Source organism: Gouania willdenowi, chromosome 1, assembly GCF_900634775.1.
Source record: "Gouania willdenowi chromosome 1, fGouWil2.1, whole genome shotgun sequence".
NCBI classification, from domain to species: Eukaryota; Metazoa; Chordata; class Actinopteri; order Blenniiformes; family Gobiesocidae; genus Gouania; species Gouania willdenowi.
Window position 1 is genome coordinate 21,507,261 of NC_041044.1, and position 13,131 is coordinate 21,520,391.

Genomic DNA, 13,131 nt, shown 5'->3' on the forward strand with positions numbered 1-13,131 from the left:
GAGTATCTGAAGCGTTTTTTTAAATTTATTTATTAAAGTTTTTTTTTTTCCAAAAGGAAATTTACATTTCATTTATTCATTTATTAGGACAGCATAAAAATACATTATGTAATAAAAACAGAGATGTTTGTACCAGACCCTAGCTTAAAATCTAATAACATCAACCTGACATCACTAGAAAACTTTTAAAAGTGCCATTTGTTATGGTTGAAATGAGCAAAATGACCCATGATTTGTAGGGGTGTGAAAAAATTGATTTCACGATATATCGCGGTTTTTTGGGTCCCGATTTTAATCTTTTTTTTTTTTCTTTTTTTTTTAATCAATTTATGTATTTCTTTTTCTTTTTTTTAATTAAAAAGAAATTATTATTATTATTTATTTATGTTATTTTTTTGCACTTTATTTTCAGTGACATAGAGCACATATGCAATATGTATGCACAGGCATTACATTTTCATATAATCTGTTCAGATCTGTGTTCAAACTGACACAATAGGATATATTTTTACTTATTTTTGTGCATTATCAGTAACTCAGGGTACTTTATACTTTATCTTTTCACTGACAGTTGTTACAGTGCTGTCATTATGTCGTCATGGTTACTTGTTGACTTTATTTTATGATGGCAGTGTGGAACTGCATTTTCTTTTTTTCAGTGAAAATGTGCAAAAACACTAATAATAAATAATAAATAGGATGTTTTGAAGCCACTAGTTTCGACTCAATTTCTCCTCTGAATGATCAATATCTTCTGATGAACATAGACAGCAACTGGAGTTTTCATCTCTACATTTAATTTTGACAATAACTGGGTAGAATATCGCAATATACCGCGATATCGTGATAATATTGTATCGCAGACCCAAGTATTTTGATACGTATCGTGTTGCAACATCCTTGCCAATACTCACCCCTAATGATTAGTAGTGTTTTTGTCGTACAGCAGCGTCACAGTTATTACAGCAGCAGCGGGGGATGTCTGTGTGTTCATTTTCCAGCCTGTGCGTGCAGGCTCTCGCTCAGCAGTACACAGCCAAAACTAACACTTCTGCCTGCTAGCGTTGGATCTCAGCAGAGCTCTACACAGCTGCGGGTCACGCACGCACGCACACTTACACACACATACACACACACACATACACACAGACACGAGTATATGAAGCTACGCTCTCATTCTTTGCCATATATACTTCTAACAGACACTGCCGCCCTGTGCAGTTGTGGGTTTTTTTACTGAAACCACAGTAATAGAGTTTAGTAGGATTGGTAAAAAAAAAAAAAAAAAAGTGACTCTGCTGTTTTTGTTTTGTGACTTGTAGGAAGGCAACTATAAAACCCACAGAGCCAGCAAAGTGTTGATCCTGGACAACATGAAGATGCTTCTCACATCAGGCACGTCCAGCTGGAATGATCGACAGATAGCTCTGTGGGATCAGGTAACGGGCAGCAAAACATGGAGACAAACAATCCTCTCATCCAACCTTTGTCTATTTATTTATTTATGCTGCATTGTGCATTTATATGAACCTATTTAATCACACTAGGAGTATGGACACTCAGAACCTCCTTATAACACTCTGTATCCCTTTGTTGTTTCACCTCTAATGTGGCAGTAATGATTTTAAAGTATAATGCTTAGAAATGACCGGGTCTGTTTTCACTGAGAGAAGTGGTCATGTGACCATGTATGTCATGTTCTGTGACGTGTATTTCCATGGCACACTTCAATATTGAAACTTTTTAGCGATATTTGAGTGTTTTTTTTCGAAATGCAGGTGTTTCCATTACCAGTTTTTATTGTGCCTTTTAGATTTTTTGCATTTCCAAGTGTAATGGAATCACAGCTACTGTCACACACGTGTTTGAATGCATGTGATCAATTGGAGAAATGATGGTTTTACAGCCACAGAGGAGAACGTTCTCACAACTAAAGCACTGTGTGTGCAGAGTCAGACACATTTGTAATGCTTCTGATAATCAGCCTTGGGAAAAGCTCTACTCTGTTCAACTTTACACTGTATCAATGGGAACATTATGTGAGGTCAGACACTGATGTTGGATGAGAAGGCCTGGCTCTACACTTGTTCAGCCTTTAACTAACCTGTTGAGTTCTTTTTCATTTACATTTTTAAAAAGCCAAACTAGGAGCTTCTTCAGCTGAAACTAAGGGGTCGAGTCCATCTCCTATCACTAAACCCTACACTATATCCCCCCCACACACCAAATGTTACACATGGCACAATACAGTGAGCCAGAGGAAGTACTGATCTCCTGTCAACCATCAGGCACAGACTTATCCATCAGATTATCAGACGGAGAAGTACGATTCATCACTTCTGAGACTGTGTTTCAGTGGCGACGTGTTTTTTTTTGTTTTTTCACCACCACGTCCAACGCTTTGCTTTGCTCTGTATTTGATGATGAATGGATTTGTTGCCGATGCTCGGCCATGGGAACCCATTCCATTAAGATTCCTGCACACAGGTTTTGAGATAATCTGAAGGCCACATGAATTTTGGAGGTCTGTCGCTATTGATTCTGCAGAAAGTCTCCACCTCAAGGTTACAATGAATTAGCATCAGATAAGTGGTATCGTGCATACACTGACTGTGTCACATGGATGCACCTGTAGCTATGGTAGTGATTGGAATGATTAGATGAATGAGTGAACACTACAATGTATAGTGTAATGTGGGATACATAACTGTTATCACAGTGGGTGGAGGCAAAAATGTGACTGGTCGCATACTATCACCAGCATTGAGAATAATGACAAATCTGAGAATTAATACATCTGGAAAACAAAACCAAAATGTTTGTGTAGTTTCATTTTTTTAAATTTTTCTCTGAATTTTTGTGTTTTTTTGTTTTTTTTATGTGGTCTTGAAATCATTTTATAATTTTGTCCCCTTATTTTGTGTATTTCTCGGTTATTTTTGTGTATTTTCATGATCCTATTGTGTACTGTTCTGTAATTCTGTGTGTAATTTGGAGTCATGTTGTGTGTTTTTGCCATTGTTTTGTCATTTTGTGCATTTACTCTGCACCCTCCGCCGCCTGCCCCACCCCACAGCCACATGCGCACCTTTGCTCTCCCAAGACGGTAGCAACCGATCACTGAAAAATCCTAATCCAACAGTGACACTAAGGGTGCTTTCACACATATAGTCCCATGTGACCATGTGAACAGTATGAGGAAGAGAGACAAGTAAAAGAAATGAATGGAATGGAAATGTGTGTGTTGTGTTTGTTTGTGTGCTGACAAAGCGGCTCTGAAAATGGATGGATGGATATTTGTGTGTGTGCTGCCTGACGGAGTGCTGGGTTGCGAGTGTGTGTTCCTGTTGCTACGACGACAGTGTGTTTGTATTGGGCTGCCGTAAGCAGTACGTCTTGCCACCGGGTCGGAGGCAGGAAAGTTGCAAGTGCTGTTTTCTGGCCAGAGACATCAGGGGGAGATGAAAGACCCCCCCAATCACCCCATAAACACTTGTATTACCCTCACAGGGACTACGAGAGGGATTTATTAATGTAAAAAAGTTACTTAGTTCTGCTAAAGTCTTAAAAGGCGTTAAATTCATGAATCTAAAAACAAGGTCTTTGTCATTAAAATGTCTTAACTAATTTTTTCAAAAGTCTTAAATGTTAACACATAAGTATGATTGTAATAGGTCTCACATTTCAAAATAAATGGCAATATTTGTTTTTTTAAAAAACGTACAATTTACCGTAACATTGCGTAATTACGACGTGGTTGCAGCGAAACTCTGTAGCAACTTTCAACAACATGGGGAAATGTAAACTAAGATTTTTCTGAATGGTTTTTATTTTTAGTATTTTTGTTGTTGTTTTGTAGATTTTTGGCTATTTTGTCGTCATCGTATGTGTTTTTGGAGTGATTTTTTATTTTTTATTTTAGTTTGTTTTCGTTTATTTTAGTATGTTTTTTGTGTATTTTACTGACATTTTGTATATTTTTTGTGTGTTTACTCAGTTGCACGTCTGCACTAGACCCTGGGGAAAAAATTACCCTAATTCTATGTAATTGAGGTGGCGTTTTTTTCCCCAATTGTGATTACTGTGAAGTCGGTCTGCATGAGGATGCATTGTGTATTTATGTGTGGGTCTGCTGTCTCACATGCTACTGCACCATCTAGTGGATAAATTACTCCAGTAAAAGCACTTTTACCTGAAGAAAATCCCATAAAGGAAACTCATTTTTTTTCCTGTCATCTCAGATCGTGCATGAACATTCTGTGCTGACTGTCCTAGAGGCGAGCTGCTGTGCTGTGATTTGTGAGAGTGGATCGTGGGCGGAGGATTAGGACACAGCTCGGATTAGAAATAGAGCAACATTTTAATTCAGTGCTTCTTATGTGGATTTATACAGTATTATTCCTGTTTTGATACATTCATTTGTTCATTTGTAATGTGTGACACATTAAAGTTAGTGTTTTTTGAAGTAACTTTTCATACTCCTTTGCAGGATAATCTCTCCGTGCCTTTGATGGAGGATAACCTGGACGGTTCATCCGGAGTCTTATTTCCTTTCTATGATCCGGACACGCACATGCTCTACATTGCTGGAAAGGTTGTCATCCCTTTAAATTTGAATCTAAACTGTAGTTTTAAATGCCAATAATATTAATTCAACAACCTTCTGATTGTCTCTCAGGGTGATGGAAATATCAGGTACTATGAAATCAGCTCAGAGAAACCATATATCCACTACCTTACAGAGTACCGCTCACTTTTACCTCAGAAGGGAATGGGTAAGACACACAAACGTACACACGCACAGTCTTTTTTGGAGCTTTTCACATATGGAACAAATTGCTGAGGGACCTGAGAGACATGTCAACTTTACACATATTTAAAAATGCTTTAAAATAATATTTTTAACCAATTTTAATGTCTATATCATGTATTTTTTAATGTATTTGTTGGTGTAATGAAAACGTGTCTTGATGTACCTTTTTATGTAATGTTTCTGTATATGTTTTTAACTGTTTTTAATGTGTTTTCTGTTCTTACATGTACTAGAATATTGATTTTTGTTTATATGGACCCCAGGAAGATTAGCAACAGCAACCACCACGGTGGAAGCTAATGGGGATCCAATGAACAAATAAACAAATAAACAAACACATACACTAGAGCTGGGCAATATGTCAAGTTTTCCATTTTGGGGATATAAAAAATTACAATATTACCTATATATATATATTATAGCTTATTTTGTATCAAAATACTTGTTTAAGGAGCATAAAAGTTAAATGGATCACTGAGTGTGTTCTAACACAGACCTTCCCCTAAAGGCAATGGCATTTCATAAACAAGGCCATTTAGTGTGCTTTACATGGTCAAAAAGTGCAACAGAAAAAAAATCAACAGCTTAAAAACCAATAAGAACATTAAAATCACAAGTAAAAACATGTAAAATCAGCAGTAAAAACGTTAAATCAACAACAACATCTTCTCCCTCCCCTAAACAAGCCACACTACAGAACTCACTCACACATGCTGTCCCTTAGAGGTGAAAAAGACTGAAGTGGCACATATTGTGCAGCCTTTTGTTAATAAATGTGTTTGTGTGGCATTTGCATCATCAAATTTAACTCAGAATTGTCTTTCTGCTCAGACTTAATTTGAAATAAAAGTATTGAGATGTATATCGTATAAAGCCAACTTGAGAAAAATAATCGCCCAGCACTAGCGCACACACACACACACACACACCTAAATCATCACATTGCAAATGCCTAAGTTCGCCTGCCTGTGTGGGAGATGTAAGCAAAGCTGCTGTGCAAATCAGTAGCATGCAATATTTGAATAGACAAAGCAGCTGATGGTAGTGGTGGCAAAGATCACGACAGGGCTGAAGCTAACAAAAAGATAGACAGGTAAAGCCCACAGTCGTCTGCATATATATATACGGTATATAGGTGCGTATATACTGTGTAGGTTTGTTAGATACTTTTTACAAAGTGTGTATAGTTCTGGACCTGGACCTCAGACAAATCTATTGTTTCGTCACTTCCTGTGCGCATGCGTCATCTTTTCTACATAAGCGCAATGTGCCTGTAATAACTGTGTTAAAACAGTCGAGTGGTCCAAGGCGCTAGACTTAAGGACGTTTCCACTTCTGACATATCTTTTTTTTTCATTTTAACATATTTAACACGGCAAATTCTACTTTTAAAAATACATAAATACCAAAAAAAAGAAACATTTTAGGGTATTTCCTGGGTTAGGGTTAGGGCTAAAATAAAACTGACAGAACTATAGCTAGAAGGACACGGATCCGGCAGTGACAGGGACGGAACTACCGGCATTCGGCTTACTGCATGCAGACGCATGCCCACAGGAAGTGACGAAACAATAGATTTGTCTGAGGTCCAATAGCAACAGCCTGCTTTTTAAGTGGGGCAGCACAAGCTCTTTATCATATGAAATCTGGAATAGCAGCTAAACATTAACTACCACTGATCTGCTGCAGGCCTGAAGGAACATGTTCAACTTCCACCACTGATGAAATATACGTCCTACATGCACTGTTTGTTGTAGATAATGATCTTATCCCCTTATTAATTCATAGATGTGTCTTAAAGATTGTAAAGCGTATCACATCCTCTTTGAGTGTGCTGAAGTCACACTTGTGCATGCAAATAAAATGGCTTCTTTCATGAGGGAGGAAGGTCCATGCTCAGGGATTAAAGGCAGGAGAGCAGAGCAGTGTATATATAGTGTAGTGCCACAGAAACAACCGCACTGGCCTAGTACAACAGCTGATCAGCCGTTACCAGTGAGTCTAGCAGTGTTGGCGAATGGTGGAATAGAGCAAAAATCAAAATGAGCAAAGAACATGTGCAGCATTTTAAATTTCACTCTCATGCTAACAATTTTGCTACATTAACGCAGCAGATGCTAATGCACAATTCAGATTTTTTTCTTCACATTTCCCGCAGTCTAACCATAGCATTGGAGTTAATGCTAAAATGACATATTTAAAAATCATTTTTTTACTTGTGGAGCCCATAAATCATTATTAAATACAAATTACCAACATGTCCATGCTGTCTCGGTGCAATTTGCGTTTTTTTAGACTTTTGACTTAATAACTGAATTTTTGACAGTCTTTTAAAATCCCTCTTTAAACATTAAGAGCTGCTAAAAATGACCTAAAATTGCCTGACCCTGACCATTGCTGCGTATCAGCTATAAATGACTTTACTCTGCCTGCTCTTGTACAATTGCTTGTGTTGCTATAATTATAGTGTCATTTGTGTTTATCTGTGAATGATTGTTTGAATGAGTAAACCAATATAATGAAGATGTAGTAGATGTTGACTCCTGTGCCCTGTGTGTTGCCTTGCAGGCGTGATGCCAAAGAGAGGCCTTGATGTGAGCACCTGTGAGGTTTTTAGGTTCTACAAACTAGTGACAATCAAGAGCCTCATCGAGCCTCTGTCTATGATCGTACCCCGCAGGGTAATGACATCCCCGTAGACGCGTTCGGCCTTAAGTTTTGACTCAGACCTCATTTGTTGTTTGTGGGATTTCAGTCGGAGTCGTACCAAGAGGATATCTACCCGATGACGGCCGGGAACAGGCCAGCTTTGAGCGGGGAGGAGTGGCTCAGCGGCATTGACAGAGGTCAGAGAAACTGAGTGTGAGAGATATTTAAATTTGTCTGTGAGTAACTGTGCCAGTGGTTTGCTTCAATACATATCTGTAGCATTCATTCATACTTACATTTCACATCTGTATTTGTTGCTCTATATCTTGGTTGTAAAACAGTCATAACAAGAATGATCCATTTTAAACACAAGACCTCAATACTCCTCTTTTTTTCTCCAAAACTGGGATGTATAAAAGCAAAATAAGAAGTAAAAACAACATTAATAAAAATAGAATGAAAATTAAAATAGACAGACTTCTACACTTTTCTAAGGAGGCATTCTGATAGTGTTAAGGTGTTTCCGAGGCTACAGCCAGGCTCATTATTTTCTCATTAGTTTCTTGTCAGTCAGTCTTATTCCCAGTATTTCTCATCTTATCCATAAATACGGTGGCTGGGAAGTGTCAGGTGAATGCATTTACAGAAAAACACGAATGCAAAAAGGTCACAACAGGAATGCAAAATGGCCACAACGGAAGTGTTTCCGCCACGGAAGTGTTTGCGATGGACCAGTATTATGATATGATAGCCTAATATGAAAAATATAAGAGTATCCTAATCAACTTTCACTTACTTTCATATGTGTTTCGATGTCTTCTTCTCTGTTCCGGCGGGTTAAAAACATCCACCAGAAACGTGTCCGTTTGTAATACCGGTCCGTCGGAAACACTTCCTTTGTGGAAACACTTCCGTTGTGGCCATTTTGCATTCGTGTTGTGACCTTTTTGCATTCACCTGACACTTCCCAGCCACCGTACATAAAGGAGACCCATGTTGTCCACATCCGTAAATGTATTTGTTTGTAAATGAAGTAAATTTTTCCATTTGATGTATTCATTCACTGTGTCTATCCATTCGTTTATTGTGGAGGTTCAAGATTTGTCCGTCTTCTCGTGATGTTTTTCTTTGCACTCATCTCTTCCGAAGAAAAAAACTGATTGGGAAACTTTGTGTTAAATATTTCCTCATTTCATGTAAATCACACCAAAATGTCAAAATGTACTTTTTATTGATGGATGTTTACATTTTTCCTTGGCCTTCTAGCTTTAAGCAGGCCATTAGTGAAGATGATAAGATTATAAATTGATCACTTCTCCTCTCCTAGGTCCCGTTCTAATGTCTTTAAAACCTGGAAGTCAAGTGGCGGAGTCGTGTCCGGAGACAAAAAGACTGGGAAGCTCGTTGGATACTCGCAGATCTCAGAGCAGGCCGGGCATGCTGCAGCTCGCCTACATTCAGGACCAACTGGAAGCCAAAGATGGAACGGGTGACGATGCCCTGACAGAGGAGGAGAGGAGCCGGACGTCTTTGACCAACGGAGAAGATCTCTCCCTTTGCTCTCCTCCCAAGACAGAGAGCGAGGTGAAACATCACGTCTACATTATTCTGCAAACATTTGCCTTTTTCATGGTTCAACTTAACCCTCTTTATGATTTGTAAAAACCATTCATTTAATCATTTAATCCTCCGTATTTGTTCTTTAAAGGCTGAAAAAGTTGGAGGTAGCTTCTGTGCGGTGACACTGAAACAGGTTTAAACGCAGCGATTATGGCTCCTTCTGCTTTACCCAGGCTGTAATAGCCTACAGGCTTTATTTTCCACCTGGAAGCTTTATAATGACACTGTCTAATGATGATAATTTACACCAGCACATGTGCATAGCACAATTTTAAAGTAGTTGTTCTTTAATTATCTTAATGCTCACACTCTAGCAATTCCTCATTACATTTCTGAATTGTTTTTTACTAAAAAAAATATGTAATTATGTTAATAGCATTTAATGCCTCAAGGTAAATTTACTCAGAGCACCTTAAAAAAGCTAACAAAATCCAATATATGTTTATGATAATATATACGGCATATACCGTAATCCAATCCAGGGCTAAAAAATAAAAAGGGCTAATGTAACACCTATAAAGTACTTAAAGAAAATGGATGCCCTTGCTTGGAAACATGCAAACTTCACACTAATATACAGTGATCTACAGAATGTAAACCTAATAGCTTTTCAATTGCTATAAATAGAAACATTTAGATTTTTTTTAACAATGCTAAAACATGGTTCAAAAACCTTGTTTGATTTGTGTGTGCGTGTGCGCGTGCATGAACTTGAAAAGTTATAAATGGATTTTTATGAAATTTTAGTTGATTACATTTTAGTAGGCGTTCCCGTTCAAATTCGTCCTTGCACACATTCTCCCATCTGCTCAAGCTCTTTTCCTCTTACATGCTTCTGAACCTCCCAGACTCCCAGAAATAACCTCTCCAAACTGACACTGCCACGCTGTCACAGGGTTCAATATGTTCTCATTTAACAGTTCTAGACGGGACAAAATGTGTTATATTTCATTATATGTTGCCGTCCACTCCTTTTTTCGCCAAGACAGTAGGTCGCAGAGCTGATCAGCTGTGATCACCCGATCAAGTTGCGCCTCGGCTGCTGCTGCTCGATAAATGAAACTGACAGACGTCAGACGTCCAACTATTTTCATACTGTGTCCAACGTAAAGCCACATTTTGATCCACGACAGTAAATAATACGTGAAACAAGCTGTCATGCTGAGGTTGGTGAAATGCGCATGAGGCGATGGATACCACACATATTTAAATGAGCTTCAGTTCGGACTCACTCACTTCAGCTCCATAAGACTTTAAACAATGTACGTTTAAAACTGTGTATTATGTAGGAAGCAAATGGTTCTGTTTCACTGCAAACATCTGTGTCTCCTGTGTATTAAAGCAGGATTATTTCCTCAAACTTTTAGACTATCATACTTATGTTCTTGGCTTAGCTGGGCTGCGTAAGTCATCAAGGCAGTACGCTAAATGGGCGGGGCTTGTTACCATGGTTCTCCCGCCGGACCCTACTTCTCAGACTTTCCACATGACGTCAAATTTGCAACATGGAAGCGCCCCTAAGCGTCATATTTTAGCTTCAAGAACGTTGAGTGGGAACAGCTACAGACCAGCCCACTAATTTATCAGAGGACACCACGTAGAAGCTGTTATTAAGTCAGTGATGCTCAACATGGGGCTTTTATGTCTTAATTTTAATTATTATTCCCCCAGAAAACATGAAAAGTGGGAAACTTGTTAACCCCTTTTACCTATTTCCTGTGTCCCAATTTTTGCCCCTTTTACAAAAACTTCTGAAAACCCCTTTTTCCTTCTTTTTTGTCCATTTTTGCAAGTTCTTTTTGTCATTTTAATCCAATTTTTGTCCTTTCTTAATTTTTTTTGACCACTTTTCATCCCAATGTGCTAACTTTTGCCCAATAAATACCACTTGTTTCCTTTTTGTGCCACATTTTTGCCCTTTTTCACAATTGTTTGCCACATTTTGCTCATTTAAGCTACCCTTTGCTATTACATATTACCTAATTCCTCTTTATTTGTCCATTTGTTTGGCCACTGGTGACTGCTTTTGACTCATTTTAGTCACTTTTCACTCTTTTCTTGCCACGTTTTAGCCACTTTTGGACCATTTTTGGCCACCTGTTACCATGTCTGCCACTACTTACTCGTAAAAAAAAACAAACATAGCGGACCGGACCGGCCCACCGGGACAATGCCTGGTATGCCTGATGGCCAGTCCATCCCTGCACACACCCATATTTTTTTATTGTATAATGTTAAAGGCGTGTTATTATTGCATGACCCAGTTTGCCACCACTGTCACTAAGCAACTCTCCAAAAGTAAAACATATAAGAGGATTAGGAATTTAATTCATTTGTTTGCCACTCCTCATTCATCTCTTGTGTTTGTCCCACAGCTGCGGCTCAAATTTCACAAGCAGCAGGACGAGATCCGACGGCTGAGGGAGCAGCTCAGCCAGAGGGACGTGCGCATCAGGCAGCTGGAGCTGGAGATCAAGAACATGAAAAACTCCCAGTCTCCCAGTCCACTTTAGGACTACCCAGCCTCACCTGCTGGTTCACTGACACCGCTTCACATGACACTGTTTAAACCCACTCACAGCACTCTCCAAAGCACCACCATGTTGGTGGGTTTCAGTCCCACCTGTTACTCTCCATTGAGCCCCACATAGTCACTTAATGGGGAGATTTAAATCCTCAACCTTTGGTTTAATCAACTCTTTACACGGTGCACATATTCTATCTTCATGTACATACACTTGAAACGTTTGCACCTTCTGACCTTTCCATGTTTGTTTTATACTTGTCACAGCTATGCAAGTTTAATGTCATTTTTTAAAAGCTTTTTAATGCTGTTTGTGTGGCTGAAAGCGCCGCTGGTCCTGACTGAACGATGCTGCCGCCTGTGTTGGATGAACATGTCGGACTTCTTCCAGGATTGTATCAAATGCTGAATTAGTGTTCAGCGGTTGCTGCTTGTTTCGTCTCTACAATAGCTGAACTACTGTAAGAGGAGACGGACGGAGTGATAAATGTGGGATTGAATGAGAGAACTTGAACATTCCTGTAATCCCAGCTGTGCTCTACTTGTGTTTTTAACGCTGCATTTGTTTTATTTTGGAATGAGTGGAAAATTTGATCAGGTTTTAAGCAATTTCTGTCCAAGCCAACTTTTAACTATAATGCCATGTCACAATTTTGAGCCTAATTTTTGTATTTATTTTAAATACACACTCAAGGAAAATACTTTTTTAACAATTACCTGCTGTTGTGATTTTTTTTTTACTTATTAAAGGGATTTTATTTTTATTTTTTTATTTAAGGAATCAGTGACGATCTCACATACTGTACACTTATAATTAGTGATGTGCAGGGTTGGGGTCAATTACATATTTCAGTTACAAATATGTTTTCAATTACCCATGTTCAGTTATGATTACAGTAACCAGCATTTTTTTCAATTACAATTAAATTACAATTCGTTTTTTTATCCTCAGAAAGTAAATTACAATTATGTTCTCAATTACTAAAGTTCAAATAAAATTAATCACAATTACTGATCCTGAAATAAATAACCTAATAAAAGTTAACCCTCCTCTTGTGTTAGCTTTCTGTTAGCATTGCTTATGATAACAGGTCCTAAATCAGCTGTAAAATACACTAAAAGCAAATATCTATCATATAATTTTTTTTTCCTATTTATTGGTTACCTTGTTAGGCTGATCAATGAAAATATAGGTTTTAATATTTATGGTGTGGGCGTCTGAGCCCTAGATTTCATTTTTTTTTTTTAAATTGGTAAAATGTAGGAAATCTTTATATGAAACATATTTTAATAATTGTTAACTATGTGTGTAGACATGATTCATCAGTTTTGCGTTAAAATATAATTGACAATTTTCATAGAATTCTTATGGCAATTACAATTACAAAGTCAATTATCTGAACACAATTGCAATTATAGTAACACCATAAATGTTATTAATTATCAATGACAATTACAATTATAATTGACACCAACACTGTTGATGGGTGATATTATCTATATCATATCATTTAATATCATACAT

General features: G+C 37.9%; 1 protein-coding gene across 4 annotated transcripts in view; it reads left to right on the forward strand.

Moving 5' to 3' along the window:
- coro2aa (coronin 2Aa) overlaps positions 1-12,322 on the forward strand; it is a 60,582-nt gene extending 48,260 nt beyond the window's left edge. For all 4 annotated transcript variants that reach the window (XM_028444240.1, XM_028444211.1, XM_028444230.1 and 1 more), the window contains exons 6-12: positions 1,323-1,439; positions 4,490-4,594; positions 4,679-4,775; positions 7,382-7,494; positions 7,569-7,659; positions 8,790-9,046; positions 11,458-12,322. In XM_028444240.1, the coding sequence (XP_028300041.1) occupies positions 1,323-1,439; positions 4,490-4,594; positions 4,679-4,775; positions 7,382-7,494; positions 7,569-7,659; positions 8,790-9,046; positions 11,458-11,595 (918 nt within the window). In that variant the 3' untranslated portion in view covers positions 11,596-12,322. The remainder of the gene's footprint in view (positions 1-1,322; positions 1,440-4,489; positions 4,595-4,678; positions 4,776-7,381; positions 7,495-7,568; positions 7,660-8,789; positions 9,047-11,457) is intronic.
- Positions 12,323-13,131: the final 809 nt, after the last annotated feature.